The sequence below is a fragment of the Eptesicus fuscus genome, chromosome 3 (genome assembly GCF_027574615.1).
Source record: "Eptesicus fuscus isolate TK198812 chromosome 3, DD_ASM_mEF_20220401, whole genome shotgun sequence".
NCBI lineage: Eukaryota > Metazoa > Chordata > Mammalia > Chiroptera > Vespertilionidae > Eptesicus > Eptesicus fuscus.
Window position 1 is genome coordinate 103,680,526 of NC_072475.1, and position 15,946 is coordinate 103,696,471.

At 38.3% G+C, this 15,946-nt stretch overlaps 1 protein-coding gene across 5 annotated transcripts in view; it reads left to right on the forward strand.

Moving 5' to 3' along the window:
* Positions 1–15,946, forward strand: part of USP25 (ubiquitin specific peptidase 25) — a 194,366-nt gene that overhangs the window by 45,309 nt on the left and 133,111 nt on the right. For all 5 annotated transcript variants that reach the window (XM_054714081.1, XM_054714077.1, XM_054714078.1 and 2 more), the window contains exon 4: positions 13,242–13,365. In XM_054714081.1, coding sequence (XP_054570056.1) covers positions 13,242–13,365 — 124 coding nt within the window. The remainder of the gene's footprint in view (positions 1–13,241; positions 13,366–15,946) is intronic.

Below are 15,946 nucleotides of genomic sequence, written 5' to 3' on the forward strand. Positions count from 1 at the left end.
TTTTATTTATTTTAGAGAGAGAGGAAGGGAGAGGGATACAGAGATAGAAACATCGAGGAGAGAGAAACATCAGCTGCCTCCTGCATGCCTCTTACTGGGGATCTAGCCCCCAACCTGGGCATGTACCCTGACTGGGAGTAGAACCGGTGACCTCTTGGTTCATGGGTTGATGCTCAACCATTGAGCCACATGGTCTGGGCACAACCTGATTTTAGAAGACATTGGTCCCATTTTCTCATAAAGAAAATTTATGTGTGTGGCTCTTGAAAAATATCCACTAAATAATTTTACATTTCACTTGAAAGAAATGGTAGAGAAATGGACTTTCTGGTTTCATCTCAACTGATTTGACAGTTGTATTGAGCATATTGCTTGCTGTTGTGGTTTCTTTCTTGATTAAATGTGCTGTCCTACCCAGATGTTAATTCATATTTAATCATTCAATAATTTGGATAGCATGTTCATAAAGTTGGTTTGAGATTGAGAAGAAACTTTCTGAAATAGATGTGGTGACTGTATTATTAATAGTATCAAACTGAGGAAAGTAGCTGAGGAGGTAACAGTAATTCTTTTCCATTTAACAAACTTGTGCCATATTTTATGAAGTTTTAAGAAGTACATCTGCCTTTAGGAAATAGTCTTGATTCAATATTTAAATTCTGTAGTGTCGTAATAATTTTACGTGGTTTAAAACTGAGAAAGTAAGGAGATGTCATGCATTCAGCAGATTCTTTAAATTATTGTGCTGTTATTGCTGAAAGAATCAAAATCTTTTGTGTATTTTAACTGGGAAAGAGTGGTAAAACATGTGGGTAGGAAAGAGAAATAATTACAAATGAAAATGTATTTGAACACAGGCCTCTATTGAAAAATCTGCGTTGAGTGCTTAAAGAATGTGTAGTGTTGAAGTGATCAGAGTGTTAGGAAGTTTTCCAGGGATTGCTCTAGATGCATGTCAAACTCAAAGGCTAACATGGGCCAGATAAACAAGGTTTAAGTTTATGTGGGCCACAAAAAAACAAAAGCTTTAATTTTCATAGAAACATAGGTTTATTTTGATAGAGACATGCTGAATACAAAGGACTGAAATAAATGACTAATTGTTAACATAAAATAATAGAACATTTTAATAAAAATTAATATTTATTCTTGAGCATTAACTTACCAGACACTGAGTAACTGCACAAATTAATAAGTGTAAATCAAATAAACCTATTTTTCTTGTTCTCCGAAAGCGAAATATTTCCTGTTGCAAACACGGAACAAGTCAGTCCAAGACTAATGATGTGGCAATTGGCTGCTAAAATATTCGCTGCTAGTATTAGTGGAGAGAAATGGTGTGCCTTGCATGTAAGGGAAATGAATGCAACACAATTATAGTAATCAGTCATTAGTGAACATTGTAGTTCGTTATTAATAATTATGTATAACAGGATATTGTAAAAATTAAGTTACGAAATTTTTACTAAAACGTTTCTTACAAACCGTTATTTTGGCTGGGCAGCAAAAATATTTGTGTGGGCCACATGTGGCCCGTGGGCCGCGAGTTTGACATGCTTGTTCTAGATATAAAAACTGTTTTGAGCATTTTCTTTACTTTATGTGAAATACATTGTTACTTGAAAGTTGACCACAGTTTAACTTATTTCACTTATTTCTTTTAAAAATGGCAGGGGTTTTTATTTTTTAATTCCTTTTTTTTAAGTATGTGTCTGTTACAACCAGAGCTAAAGCATAACCAAAAAGCCTTGCTAACTTTAAGTGTGTCATCTATAGCAATGTGGTCAAAACATCTATATTTTGAAATTAAAGTCTCTAATGCAAAATACATATGATTCTTTGTTGTTATAAGCTGGAATATAACCTTATAACTATGGGTCTCTTTTACAAGGAGTAAAATAACAAATTTTTACTGACTAGAAAAATTTAGCTTTTAAACTAATATCTTACTGGTATAGAAGTTATATCTGGGATTTGTGGGGAAATATTTATTTATGCATACCAGGGTACATCAGATGGTAAAGTAAATCATTCCATTTGATTTGAAGAACACATATTTGTGAACCTTCATTTAATATTGAAGAAGTAATTAAGTTTTCAATAGTAGGACAACAATTGGGCTTTTTAGTGCATCTTTACCTTTCATTCTTGAAAGTAAAAGGAACACTTCAAGGAAAGCTTGCACTCTGCATATCCAGAAATTATGAAGCAGTATACCTGGTGTCCTTAAAATGCTTTGGTAGCATTCCAGACTGTTAATTTAATACTCTGTTGAATTCTGGGGAAAAGCCCAAATCATTTGTAGTGTTATTAGCAAAAATTTTAGGCACTTTTTTTTTTTTTTCATTATTTGGATCTCCAGTCCAGATTGGATATTGTGAATTTTCATGAGTGCCTCCCACCTCCATCTTAAATTGGAAATAAAATCATGTTGGAATTTTGCAGTAGAAAGTACTACTGCAAAGGGGACTAGGAAGCAATGCAAGATATTGAGATATCATAGGTGTACTTAGTAGTCAGAGGAGAAATTCTCTGAAGTTTTTGTGTCAAGGCAAACATGACCATTCCTATAAGGCTGTTGCCCCATTTGAAATTAGTCATATTCTTTCTTTCATGACGATTAAATTCTTTTGAACTTCTTTAAAACAGGAAAAAATCCCACAATATATGCCTACCAGAACGAAATGTACCACAATTGAGCTATTAAAGTATGGATCAAAAGATAAGAGGGATTTAGGTAGGTAATTTTAACACAGAAAGTAATGCGACATACTGGCTTAAGTTTTAGCGAACTTGGCAGAACACATCGGAATGAGTATTAAGTATTAAGAATGACCCTTCACAAATTTGGCATCAGTGTATCCCCTCCCGCAAAGAACTTGAATAATTTGTAAGGATTGTCTAGAAAGTGAGAAAAATGTTGAGGTTCTGTCCTAGAGCTCTGGTCTTGTTTCTGTTGCTTGGCCAGCCTAAAAGTGATTTAAAGCACAAGTGATAAACAGATCCAAGTCTTGTGCTGTCATTCCTGCTGAGGGTAAGACACTTACAATAAGCAGAGTAGGTTTCTGTTATTTGAATACTGACATTTTCCCCATGCCCCATATTTGTCAAGTAAGTAACTGCAGATAGAAAAATACATGAAGTGAAAGTTAAATCTCTTTTTACATCAAGATTTCTAATATGTAAAACTGTTTCAGAGATTCACCAAAAATCCAGGTTAATCTTACAAATGAGATGCTACAGTTGTATGAAGTTACTTGCAACTGATTAGATGCAATTAGGTTTGCATTCTGTTAGGCATGCACTATAGGATGACTTGTATATTTTATGAATTTTCTTTAATTTTAGGCCAAAATTAAAGTCATGGTCTTTGCACTTTTTGTTGACTAATATAGAATGTTAACTTTAATTTTTTCACAATCCATGTTGAAAACATAGTAAAATTGATGACAAAAATTATTTTCCTTACTTATCAATGCTAACATTATAATTTTGGCAGTTAGTAAAAACGGAACAAGACCATTTAGAGCTGAACTGTTCAATATAGTCACAGGTAGCAACTTAAATTTAAATATAAATTAAATAATATTAAAATTCTGTTTCTTTGTTGCACTAGACACATTTTAAATGCTTAGTAGTAGTCACATGTGACCAGTAGCTACTGTATTGCACAGGTAATAGTGCAGATAATAGTACATTTCCATTATCACAGAAGGTTGTATTGGGCATTACTGTTTTAGAGAGCTCTGTTCAGTAGTAGGAAGATTGGAAAAGTAGGGAACATCTTAAGAGCTGACTGAGGGCCGAGGAGAATGGGAGAGTGGAGTAGCAAACAGTTTACATTGCTTAGGTCATCGTTTTTTTAAAATATATTTTTATTGACTTCAGAGAAAAAAGGGAGAGGGAGAGAGAGATAAGAAACATCAATGATGAGAGAGAATCATTGATTGACTGCCTCCTGCATGCCCCCTACTGGGGATCAAGCCCACACCATGGACATGTGCCCTTGACCAGAATCGAACCCGGGACCCTTTAGTCTGCAGGCTGACTCTCTATCCACTGATCCAAACCAGCTAGGGCTCATCTTCCTTTTAAGTATTCCTTTGACATGATACCCTTTTGTGCTATTTGTCTTTTCACTTTCTAAAAAAAAAAATTAGATGGATAAACCATACATCCCCAAGTCTAATTAGTTCTATGAAGATGCTTTACTAATTTTTATCTATTCCAGAGTCTAGATATTGATTTTTATTTGTTTAACCAATATTTGTTGATTGTCAAATATGTATCAGATACTTGACTTTGTTAGGCTATTAAAAAACACAAGGAGTCTCAGTTTACATGGGGGAAGACAGGCAGTAAACAATAAATAAATAATGTCAGGTAATAGTAAGTTCATGGAGAACATTAGAACAGGGTAAAGGGACAAGGGTGACTGGGATGCTGTTGTAGGTCAGGCATGGGCTGTGGTATTTTAGATACAGGGCCAGTCAGGGAGTATATCTTGGATGAGGTCACATTTCATACAGATACCTGAGTGCAGAGAGCGAGTAGTGAGCCTTGTGGATGTCTGGGAAAGTACATCTCAGGCTAGGGCCTCAAGGCAAGAGTGGATTTGGCTCAGAAGATGAATAGCGAGGGCACAATCATGATTGAAGCAGAGTGACTGAGGGTGAGGGTGGTAGTATTCTCATTTCCAATCTCCTGCTCACCATCCCTGTGTTCATATGTGCCTTTGTCTCTTTAAGGGCACTCCTATCCTTCTGGTGGCCCAGTGTTGGTTTGTTTTTTTCTTTTTTACAGCTCTTCCTAATTTCCCAAAACACCAATTAGTTTGCAGTTTTATCAGCTTTCATGTGCATTTTTTCCCCTTTGGTTGGCTCCTGCCCTGGTACATATCCTCCTATCTAATAAAGAGGGAATATGCTAATTGACCCGCACACTGTCGCAGATGGCGGTGCCCACAGCCAATAAGGAGGGAATATGCTAATTGACTGACCGCCCTAAAAAATGGTGGCACTTACAGTCAATAAGGAGGGAATATGCTAATTGACTGTCCCACCCTCAAAGATGGCAGCGCCCACAGCCAATGAGGAGGGAATATGCTAATTGACTGCCCTGCCCTCAAAGATAGTGGTGCCCACAGCCACAAGATGGCAGCGCCCAGTCCCCTCAGCCCCGCTGGGGCAACAGGTGTGTGCCTTCCTCCGGAGTCCCCCAGTTCCCTCAGCTCCCCAGCCGCCCAGGGCCAGCCCGAGGCACCGGCAAGCCTCGGATGGTGGCTGCCCAGCTGCCCAGGGCCTTCCGAGGCTTGTGCTGCCAGCAGTGGCAGCAGCAGAGGTGTGATGGGGTGTCACCTTCCCCTGATCGCTGGGTTGCCTCCCGCCCCTGAGGGCTCCCAGACTGTGAGAGGGGGGCAGGCCGGGCTGAGGGACCCACCCTCCAGTGCATGCATTTTCATGCACTGGGCCTCTAGTTCTTAATATAACTCTTCTCACTCTTGTTCAGCACTTTAACTCCTAACTCCCAAAACAGAGTTTTTTCTACAAATATTACCCCCTGCCTAGAAATTTTTGCTGGTTGTAAATATAAATTTGGCTTATTAAAAAACAAGAAAAGTATTTTCCTTAGGTTTAGCCCTATGAATAAAAGGAAAACAATGGAAAAACTTTCTTTTTCTTTTAAAATAAAAATATTTATATATGTATTTCAACTAGATTATGGGCTAAAGTGGCTTTGTGAACTAATGTAGATGTCTCATTGCCATCGAATATACTTTTTTCATTGGGAAATGAATTATGAGTTTAATAATTGCATACATTTGAAGTATAATTTATTGGTAAGTCCATGACTTTTGGAGGTAGCAAAGTGTTTGGTGGTTAAAGTTTTACTCAAATGGTAATTCTTTGGAAAGTAAAAGATTTATTAGGGTGAATATTATGTTTTGTTGTATAACTGACTTCGCGTGAAAGTGTTTTAATTTGAGCAGTCTTGAAAATTGGAGGTTACTCTTTATAGGCTTTTGTAATGTGTGATTTTTCTATAGTGTTATTCAATTAACACTAACTGGCTTGTGCACCTGAATTGAGTTCACACTACTAGAGGGAGAGGTAGTTAAAATAAAGTTTATTGTTTTACCAAGGTCCTCCCTTAGCACAGATATAAAAATATTCATAATACTTTGGTATTTGGAGAGAACTGTTACAAAGACTAAATTGTTACAATTACTTTTGCCAATTAAAAATAGTTTACAGCCAAGCTTATTCCCTGTTCTTTTTTGTATATTAGCATATAAGAACATCACAGAGGGCTAGTTTTTATTGTGAAATTGGTAGTTCATTACATGTTTTATGAAAGTCATCCTACTGAATCCAGAAAAAGAAGACATTTAGGTTTAACCATTCAATTGAAAGAACATATTTTATTAATATCTGGTCTTACATGAGTAGATTATAATGGTCTTCTTTTAGGGTTGCCGTATTATTCTAAAATATCCTATGGAAAGAAGCAGCTTTGTTAAATAATGGGAATATAATGAAGACAATTATTGTAGTTATATTGAAACTACAAATAATAAGTAAACCTTCTTTATTGCTTGAAGATGCCCAGGTTTTCAGTTGAAGGCCAATAGTTTCTGGTCAACCAGCCTTTCTAGCATTGATGATTACTATTGCTTATTTCTCTGTCTGCTCAGACTCAACACTTGTGACACCAGCTGTGTGAGTTTTCCCCACAGATGACCAATTCTCCAACATTAGCTGGGTGTCCTACAATTCAATTTAATTCTGAGACTGTACCTGAAGTTAGGATCAGATGCCACAGGTTAAGGGCCCAGTCCCATAGACTGCCACCACTTTAGGAGCCATTCACAGGTAGTGAGTCCCCAAGTTACGCACACTGCTGTTCGACTTGGCTACAAATTGGGGGTTCTCACAACCCTCTCCTCAAGTTTGATAACTTGCTAGATTGGCTCACAGAACTCAGGGAAACACCATGTGTACTGGTTTATCCTATATAATAAAGAGGTAATATGCAAATTGACCATCACTCCAACACACAACATGGCTGCTCCCATGTGGTCAAAGATGGCCGCCCCCATGTGGACACAAGATGGCCACCACAAGATGGCCGGCAGGGGAGGGCAGTTGGGAGGGACCAGGCCTGCAAGGGAGGGCAGTTAGGCATGACCAGGCCTGCAGGGGAAGATAGTTGGGGGCGACCAGGCCTGAAGGGGAGGGCAGTTGGGGGTGACCGGGCCAGCAGAGAAGGGCATTTGGGGGTGACCAAGCCTGCAGGGGAAGACAGTTCGGGGGGACCCAGGCCTGCAGGGGAGGGTAATTGGGGGGGACCAGCCCTGCAGGGGAGGGCAGTTGGAGGGGACCAGGCCTGCAGGGGAGGGCAGTTAGGGGTGACCGGGCCAGCAGAGGAGGGCAGTTAGGGGCAACCAGGCCTGCAAGGGAGGGCAGTTGGGGGCAACCAGGCCTACAGGGGAGAGCAGTTAGGGGTGACCAGGCTGGCAGGGGAAGACAGCTCGAGGGGACCCAGGCCTGCAAGGGAGGGCATTTGTGGGGAGCAGCCCTGCAGGGGAGGGTAATTGGGGTGGACCAGCCCTACAAGGGAGGGCAGTTGCAAGGGGGAGGGGGGACGCGACCAGGCCTTCAAGGGAGGGCAGTTGAGGGTGACCAGGCTGGCAGGGAAGGGCAGTTAGGGGTGACCGGGCCTCCAAGGGAGAGCAGTTAAGGGTGTTCAGGCTGGCAGAGGAGGGCAGTTAGGGGTGACCGGGTTGGCAGGGAAGGGCAGTTGGGGGCGACCAGGCCAGCAGGGGAGGGCAGTTGGTGGGGGCCTGGCTGGCAGGGAGAGCAGTTAGGGGTGACCAGGTTGGCAGGGGAGGGCAGTTAGGGGCAATCAGGCCAGCAGGGGATGGCAGTTAGGGACAACCAGGCGGCAAGGGAGGGAAGTTAGGGGTGACTGGGCCAGCAGGGGAAGGCAGTTGGGGGTGACCAGGCCTGCAGGGGAGGACAGTTAGGGGTGACCAGGCTGGCAAGGAAGGGCAGTTTGGGGTGACCAGGCTGGCAAGGGAGGGCAGTTAAGGGTGACCAGGCCAGCAGGGGAGGGCAGTTGGGGGCGACCTGGCCAGCAGGGAAGGGCAGTTAGGGGCGACCAGGCTGGCAGGGAAGGGCAGTTAGGGGCGACCAGGCTTTCAGGGGAGGTTAGTTAGGGATGACCAGGCCGGCAGGGGAGGGTTGTTAGGGGCAATCGGGCCAGCAATGGAGCAGTTAGGCGTCAATCAGGCTGGCAGGGGAGTGGTTAGGGGGTGATCAGGTTGGCAGGCAGAAGCGGTTAGGGGCAATCTGGCAGGCAGGCAGGTGAGCAGTTGGGAGCCAGCAGTCCTGGATTGTGAGAGGGATGTCCGACTGCCCGTTTAGGCCCGATCCCATGTGGGATTGGGCCTAAACGGGCAGTCGGACATCCCTTGAGGGGTCCCAGATTGGAAAGGTGCAGGCTGGGCTGAGGGTCACAGATACCCCCCGTGCATGAATTTCATGCACTGGGCCTCTAGTTATATAATAAAGGATATGATAAAGATACAGATGAACAGTCGGTGAAGAGGTACATAAGGCAAGGTCTGAAAGGGTCCCAGGCTCACAAGCTTCTGGTTTGTGGAGTTGGGGTGCTCCACCCTCCCAGCATGAGGATATGCTCCCCAACCCCAAAGCCCCGAACCCTGTATTTAGTGATTTTTCTGAGGCTTCATCAGGGAGGCATGATTGACTATTAACTTAATCTTCAGGCCTTCTCTCTTCCCTCTGGGGCCAAAATTCCAAACTTTTTATCTTGGCTTGGTCTTTCTGGTCATCAGTGCCCATTCTGAAGCTGTTCAGGAGCCCAAAAAGAGTCACCTCACTGGAACAAAGATGCTCCTGTCACCCAGGAAATTAATTCTAAGGAATTTAAGGGCTCTGTGTTAGGAACCAGCGTCAAAGACCAAATAGAATAAAAAGTTACTCCTAAGCATCTTTTTCACATACCTTGCTCTTCGAATGGAATGTTTACCCTGTGCATGGTTTTATAACACTATACATTGGTAATTTGGAAAATAATTCCTTTCAAATATTGGAAGAATCTCTACATTATAAAACAAATTGAAATTATTAACATCACTTGACTTCATCCTATGTAATAAAAGGGTAATATGCAAATCAACCAAAAGGCTGAATGACCAGTTGCTATGATGCTCACTGACCACCAGGGGGCAAATGCTCAATGCAGAAGCTGCCCACTGGTGGTCAGTGCGCTCCCACAGGGGGAGCACCACTCAGCCAGAAGCTGGGCTCACGGCTGGCGAGCGCAGTGGTGGTGGTGGGAGCCTCTCCCACCTCCATGGCAGCACTAAGCTGTCAGTTGGACATCCCCCAAGGGCTCCCGGACTGCGAGAGGGTGCAGGCCCGGCTGAGAGACCCCCCTGAGTGCATGAGTTTTGTGCATCGGGCCTCTAGTCCGAAAAGATTTAAAATACTGGGAAGAGATTAAGTTCAAAATAGTGGAAACGAATTTAAACAAAGTTCCAATTTTTGCTTGAAAATTCCATATTAATCATTGGCAACAAATACTGTTAATTTGTTCTCTTCCGAGTGACAGGCTCACTTTGTTTACTTTTGAGAAAATGTCTGCCAAATACTGAAGTCTGAATACTCATAGTCTGTAGTTTGTTGGTGTTCTTTCAAGTAAAAATAGTGTTCCATGAAAAAGTCAGCCATTCAGCCTGTTGCCCAGGCATTGCATTGGTGTTTGCTCTCAGCAGCTGCATGCTTTGCATACACAGCATAAGTACTTCTGATTTCATCATGGAGTATCAACGAACATGTAAGCCAGTGTTTCAGATTTAATAAAAATTTCCCCTTTTTATCAAGGACTTAAGAGAAACTAGACTTTTTCTTTTTGAATAGTGAGTGTGTGTAGTTGTGAGTAGTACAATGAATTGCGCACACACTTGGTTCTACTGCCTTGATTTATGCTAAGATGCAACAGTTTTAGGCACTGTTGTTTTGCATCATCAGTGCAAATGTGACCACACTAGAATAGGAAAGTAATATGTTAGTATTATCATCAGCATATTTTTTACTTAAGGAATCCCCTTTTCTAATAGGGTATGGGGATCCCCAAGGATCCAGGGACCATACTTGGAGAACTTCTAATATGGAGGAGAGACCACTTGATTTAATAGTTAGAAGACTTAAATAGAAGCCTGTCTACATTCTTTATTCTATAATGTTATACCTCATTTTCACAACCTTGGTTATCTCATTTATAAAATAGGGTTAAAACATCTTTGTTACTTGCTTTTATGGTGCCTAAAATAGATAAATTTTAATTTATGGTGTTACAATAGATAAATTATGAAATGCTCAATATAAGTTGTTGCTATTTCTAATTTAGTTTTTTGCTCTAGCCATTTTGGCTCACTTGTCAGTCATGAAACAGTCAACACTCCTGATCGTTTCAAAGAAATTTAAAAGAGGGGTTTGATTCTTCAGAAATCACTGGAAGAACTGCAGCTCAGCCAGCTGAAAGGACTCCCCGACCCTTGCAGACTGGCCAGCCAGAGAAGCTACTCCCTCTGCCACAGTCAGGATGGTAGTGAATCAGGAGGCTGCCTCTGGGACTACTGAGTTCAAGAACATACCTCTGTAACTGGGGCCCAGGGAACAGGCAGCCAGGATTAGGTAGCTGCCCCTGAGCTATGCCTGGACACTGGGATTCAGAGTTTTGTTGCCACGTCTCTATTGCTGACATCCCTTAAACAGAAACTGGACACTGGAATGCTCTATGGAACAACCATATCTGTTCAATCATATTGGAGACCACAGCCAAAAGCAGTAGGATAATGTTCTCCCCCTCGCTCTGCCTTCCAAATCTCATGTTTGTGCATCCAGTTGGGAGAACCTAAATTTTACCCAGAACTTGAACCACAAGTGGATTGGGAAAATAGGTTTGTTTGTTTCAATCTTCCCAGCTTTTGTAGTTGAAGATAGCACACTCGAAGGATGAAAGAATGGAGTCTGTGGACTATTTGATTGTATCCCCAAAACCTGTCTTTCTGCTTCTTTGTGCTTTTCAAATAATTTCCTTTACTTCCATTATTCTCTCTTTACTCACCCAAGTTATAGTCATTACTTAATGGGCATGATTTATGACTCATTATATATTTATTTAAAATATGTTTTTTTATTTTAGAGAGAGAAAGGGAGAGAGAGTGAGGGATAGAAACATCAGTGATGAGAGAGAATCACTGATTGACTGCCTCCCACATGCTCCACACTAGGGATCAAGCCCCACAACCCTGGCATGTGCCCTGACTGGGAATCGAACTGGTGATGTCCTGGTTCATGGGTTAATGCTCAACCACTGAGCCACTCCAGCTGGGCAATGACTCCTTTTAATAGGGCATTTTATGCCTCTCTAGTCCTACCTTTTTCTTCATCAGTTTTTTTTTTTATATATATATTTTATTGAGTTTTTACAGAGAGGAAGAGAGAGGGATAGAGAGCTAGAAACATCGATGAGAGAGAAACATCGATCAGCTGCCTCCTGCACACCCCCTACTGGGGATGTGCCCGCAACTAAGGTACATGCCCTTGACCGGAATCGAACCCGGGACCCTTGAGTCCGCAGGCCGACGCTCTATCACTGAGCCAAACCGGTTTTGGCCTTCATCAGTTTTTATACTGGACTAGATGGCAACACCCAGGTGACATCCATCTACAGCTCTGGTCTAGTGAACTTGGGTTTTGTAAATCAGACTAAGGAAACCTTTGGCCTGCTGGTATATTCAAGCATATGCCATATTTCAGTTACTCTGCTATAACTTGTTCCATATTTTACTTGGAAATTTTTTGGGCTCCTACTTAACACATTTTTTGTGAGACTTATTATACTCAGGACATTAAAATAACACCTTCCATAGCTAACTATTATTTCTAATATTTTTAATATTTTTGTAAGCTACTGTTTGGAGAAAAAAGTATGGATAACAATCAAAGTAGGCTTTTGAAACTGTTAATATACATTATTTCTTTCTCATTGAGTGTGGAATATTCTTTTCTAGTATCTGTATAAAACCCTTTAGCCAGATGATAAAATGCAGTTACCTTATTTCCGATGCCCTCCCCTTTTTGTTTCTCTCTTGTTAAATTCCAGGATTACAGAGACAAAAAATAGTTTTAACATATCTCAAATATAAATAAAAAAGTGAATACAAAACTTGTTCAAAATATCAATAAGCATAATCCCAACCACGCAAAAAGATAAGGTAATAAGAGCTATACTACTTTCTCTTTCTCACCATATTGTTTTGTAATCTCTTACTTAGCAACATGTTATGCCTCCTATCATTGTTTAAATGATAATGGGAGTATTATTGGCATCTTTTGGGTTAAGGAAATGGACCAGTTTATATTGGCAAATTAGATTAAAAAGTATTGTTGTTTTTTCTGAAGATGGTAATAATTATAGGCTTTATTTTTTGGATAAAGAATACGTATAGCTATCAAGACAGTTTTCTTTTGTTAGAAAAGAAAATAGTATCATTTATTTGTATTTTCTTGTTGTGAAATGAAATCTTTTTGTTAAATTTAAAGGATTGCATGTTTATTAAATACTTCAGAGGGTAGAGTGCTTAATATAGAAAGCAAAAGATCCTTACACTTCCTCCTCTGTTAACTGTCCTCCCCAAAATTAACCACTGTTAATGGTTTGGTACATACTTCCAGACTTTAAAAATGTATATATATGGTCAGTTAGTTTCTGAAACCTAATTTTAGAGAGCTACATTGTTAATTGTTATACTGTGATAGATAATAACTAGGTTGTATGGCTACACTGTATTGTGTGTTCATTTGGGTTAACTTCAAAAGCATAAATGTAGATGCTTATGTTAATTTCAATTTTTGTTGGTAAAGAAACTTATTAGCTTTTAATCAGACACTTTGTAGTAAATATTGAGATTCCTTTGCAATGAAAATATTTATGCTCTTATTGTTTTAGGTATATTTTAGAGAAGAACATTAAGTTTTGAAGTAAAGCAGTTTATAATTTGCATTCTCTTGAGAGAGGCTCTTATACAGAATTAAGTTGGTGCTGACTTTGGTTTCAAAGGGTAATTGGGTATAAAACTCCATGATAAGAATTATCTTTCGTTTTGTTTGACTTTTAATTTTGAGTAAGATAGTTTTGCTTTTCAGATGTGATTGATCTCACTGGAGATGATAAAGATGATCTTCAGAGAGCAATTGCCTTGAGTTTGGCGGAATCAAACAGGGCATTCAGGGAGACTGGAATAACTGATGAGGAGCAAGCCATTAGCAGGTAAAAACATAATGTGTATAAAGTAGATATAAGTACTATTTATAATAGACATAATAATTGGCTTTAATTTCAAGAGGCACAAAGATATACTTTGTTATTTTAAATAAACTCTTAATATACTTCAGTATTGTTTTTATATGTTTTGTAACCAAAATTTTCATATTCTAGTTCCATTTGAATTTGAAGCTTAGATTTTAGGATTTGAAGTGGCATTATGGGGCATATGTTTAGGTGTATAGTTTAATATTCCTTTGATTGTTTTTTCTTCTAATCCCTTTTACATTCTCCAATTTAATTTATAATTATTTATAGCTAGAGTCAGCAAACTTTTTTTTTTTTTGTAAAGGCCTATTTTAGGCTTGTTACCTATATAGTTTCTGTCAAAATCACCTTACTCTGGTGGTGTAGTGCAAAAGCAGCCACAGATCATACATAATTTAGTGATTGTGTCTGTGTTCCAATAAATCTTGGTTTATCAAAACAGTCTACCAGCTGGATTTGGCTCATGGTCCATAGTTTGCCAGTCTCTCATCTATATAATATGATGGTATAAGGTTGTTGTTTTTTAAGGAATTGACAAGATCCCAAGAAATGTGATAGAATGCCTCTTTTGATTTAAATAGCCAAAACTTTTTAATTTTAAACAATTTGATCCACCAAAGAATCAAATAAGTAAATTTGATTTTTTTATCACCAAACAATGATAATTTAAAAAAAGTATTTAAATTATAACTAACTATAATCTAAACAACTCTTTGGAGGTGTTGGTAACTATCTAACTGAAGAAGAAATTTATCTTTTAAGAGGCTAACTGATTTTCCAAAGGTACACAGCTAAGATGTGTCTTATGACTCCAGCATTCTTTTTACCCTACAACAGAGGTTGGTAGCTGAATATCTCAGCTTTCTCAGATAATTTCCCTTGGCACAATATCAATAGTATATTTCTTTTAAGTACTCTGAAATTACTGTATAGTAGGAGATTCTCAAAATACTATGTTTATGCTATGCACATAATTTTTCTTAGTAATACTTTTAAATATCTTTAAATATTACTTTGGAAACTATCTTGTAAGACATTATATTAAAATGGAAAGAGTTAATTAAAATTCATTATTCTTTTTAGTATGGCTAATATCATTGTCAGTAATTTTAAATGAAAACCAAAAATGCATAGGCTATCTTTAGATATTTTATTTAGGTTTATTTTGTGAAGGATTTGGAGAAATTATAAAATTAGTTTTTGTCTTCAGAAAATAGTTTGAAATAATTATCTTGAGTAATTATAAACCTTGAGAGTATTTAAGCTTTGATAAGAAATGTTTAAGCATGAAATACATGAGTTGTATTTCATATTTAAGGGGAGTGATGATCTATTATGTGAACAAGAGGTTGTAAAATAGTATTAGCAGTTTTATGTCACGTATTTTCTAATTTTAAAGTAATGTGTACTAATTAGATAGTAAAAAGTAAAACTAAAGGTTGGGGATTAAGACTATTCCTAATCTGTTACTAAGTTCAACCTATATATTGTTCTAGATACTCATTCTTTTCCAAGGAAAAAAATTTCTTAATATAATTTATTTTGTATTCTTGGTCTTTTAAATTTTAATGTACTTTTAAAATAGTAAATATTTTGTGAATATTTTTATTGTGGGTAACATTACAGAGATTTGGAATAGTGTAATTTTATATAAAATTATATTCTGTAGAAATAAAAAGTCATTAACTTACTGTTGCAAAATGTAATTTTTTCTTGGTATGTATAGATTTTATAATTTACAGTTTTAAAATGTTAAATGCAAAATGTGCAGTTAATAAGCATGTATGTAAATCACACTGTATCAGAAAAAAGGAAGGTAAGAATTCTAGCTAAACCTTTGGCAGAGATATATTTGTTCCTCTGGGCTTTTTCAGGCTAGGACTTAAATTCAAAAGGGAAAATGATGCATTTTAATGGGGAAAAAAATGTCATGCTTAAAAGTAAATTTAACTATTTGTTTATTACCCAAGTTCAGATGACAAAATGTTGCCAAATTAAATCCTAGAATCATTTGACTATTTTTCTATTTTCATAGACATACAGGGTGGGGTAAAAGTAAGTTTACAGTTGTTCGTATTGAAAATAATACAATAATTAATAAATAGTACAAGAATAAACTTGTTTCCCATACTCACAACTGTAAACCTACTTTTGCCCCACCTTGTACCCTAATATGAGTTCACATATTGGAAATACTACATTATTATCTATAATTATATGAGATGAAGTCTGCCTTTTTATATCTTAAAATCCTGTGTTTAGTAACCCATGAATTTTATGTATGATCTCTTAAGTTGAACATTTTTATTTATTTATTTATTTTATAAGAAATGTATGTGATATTTACATATATCATACATGTCTAAATATATAATTATATATATCAACAATTGTGTTATATATGTCATTTAAGAATCTATGCTTGCAAACAATATTAAAGTGTACTACTTAATATAATTACTTCTTACTTTAGTAAAGACTAAAATAAGAGTGAAAGAAGGAACCCAAAAGAGTAAGTTTGGAACACTGAAAGTCACTT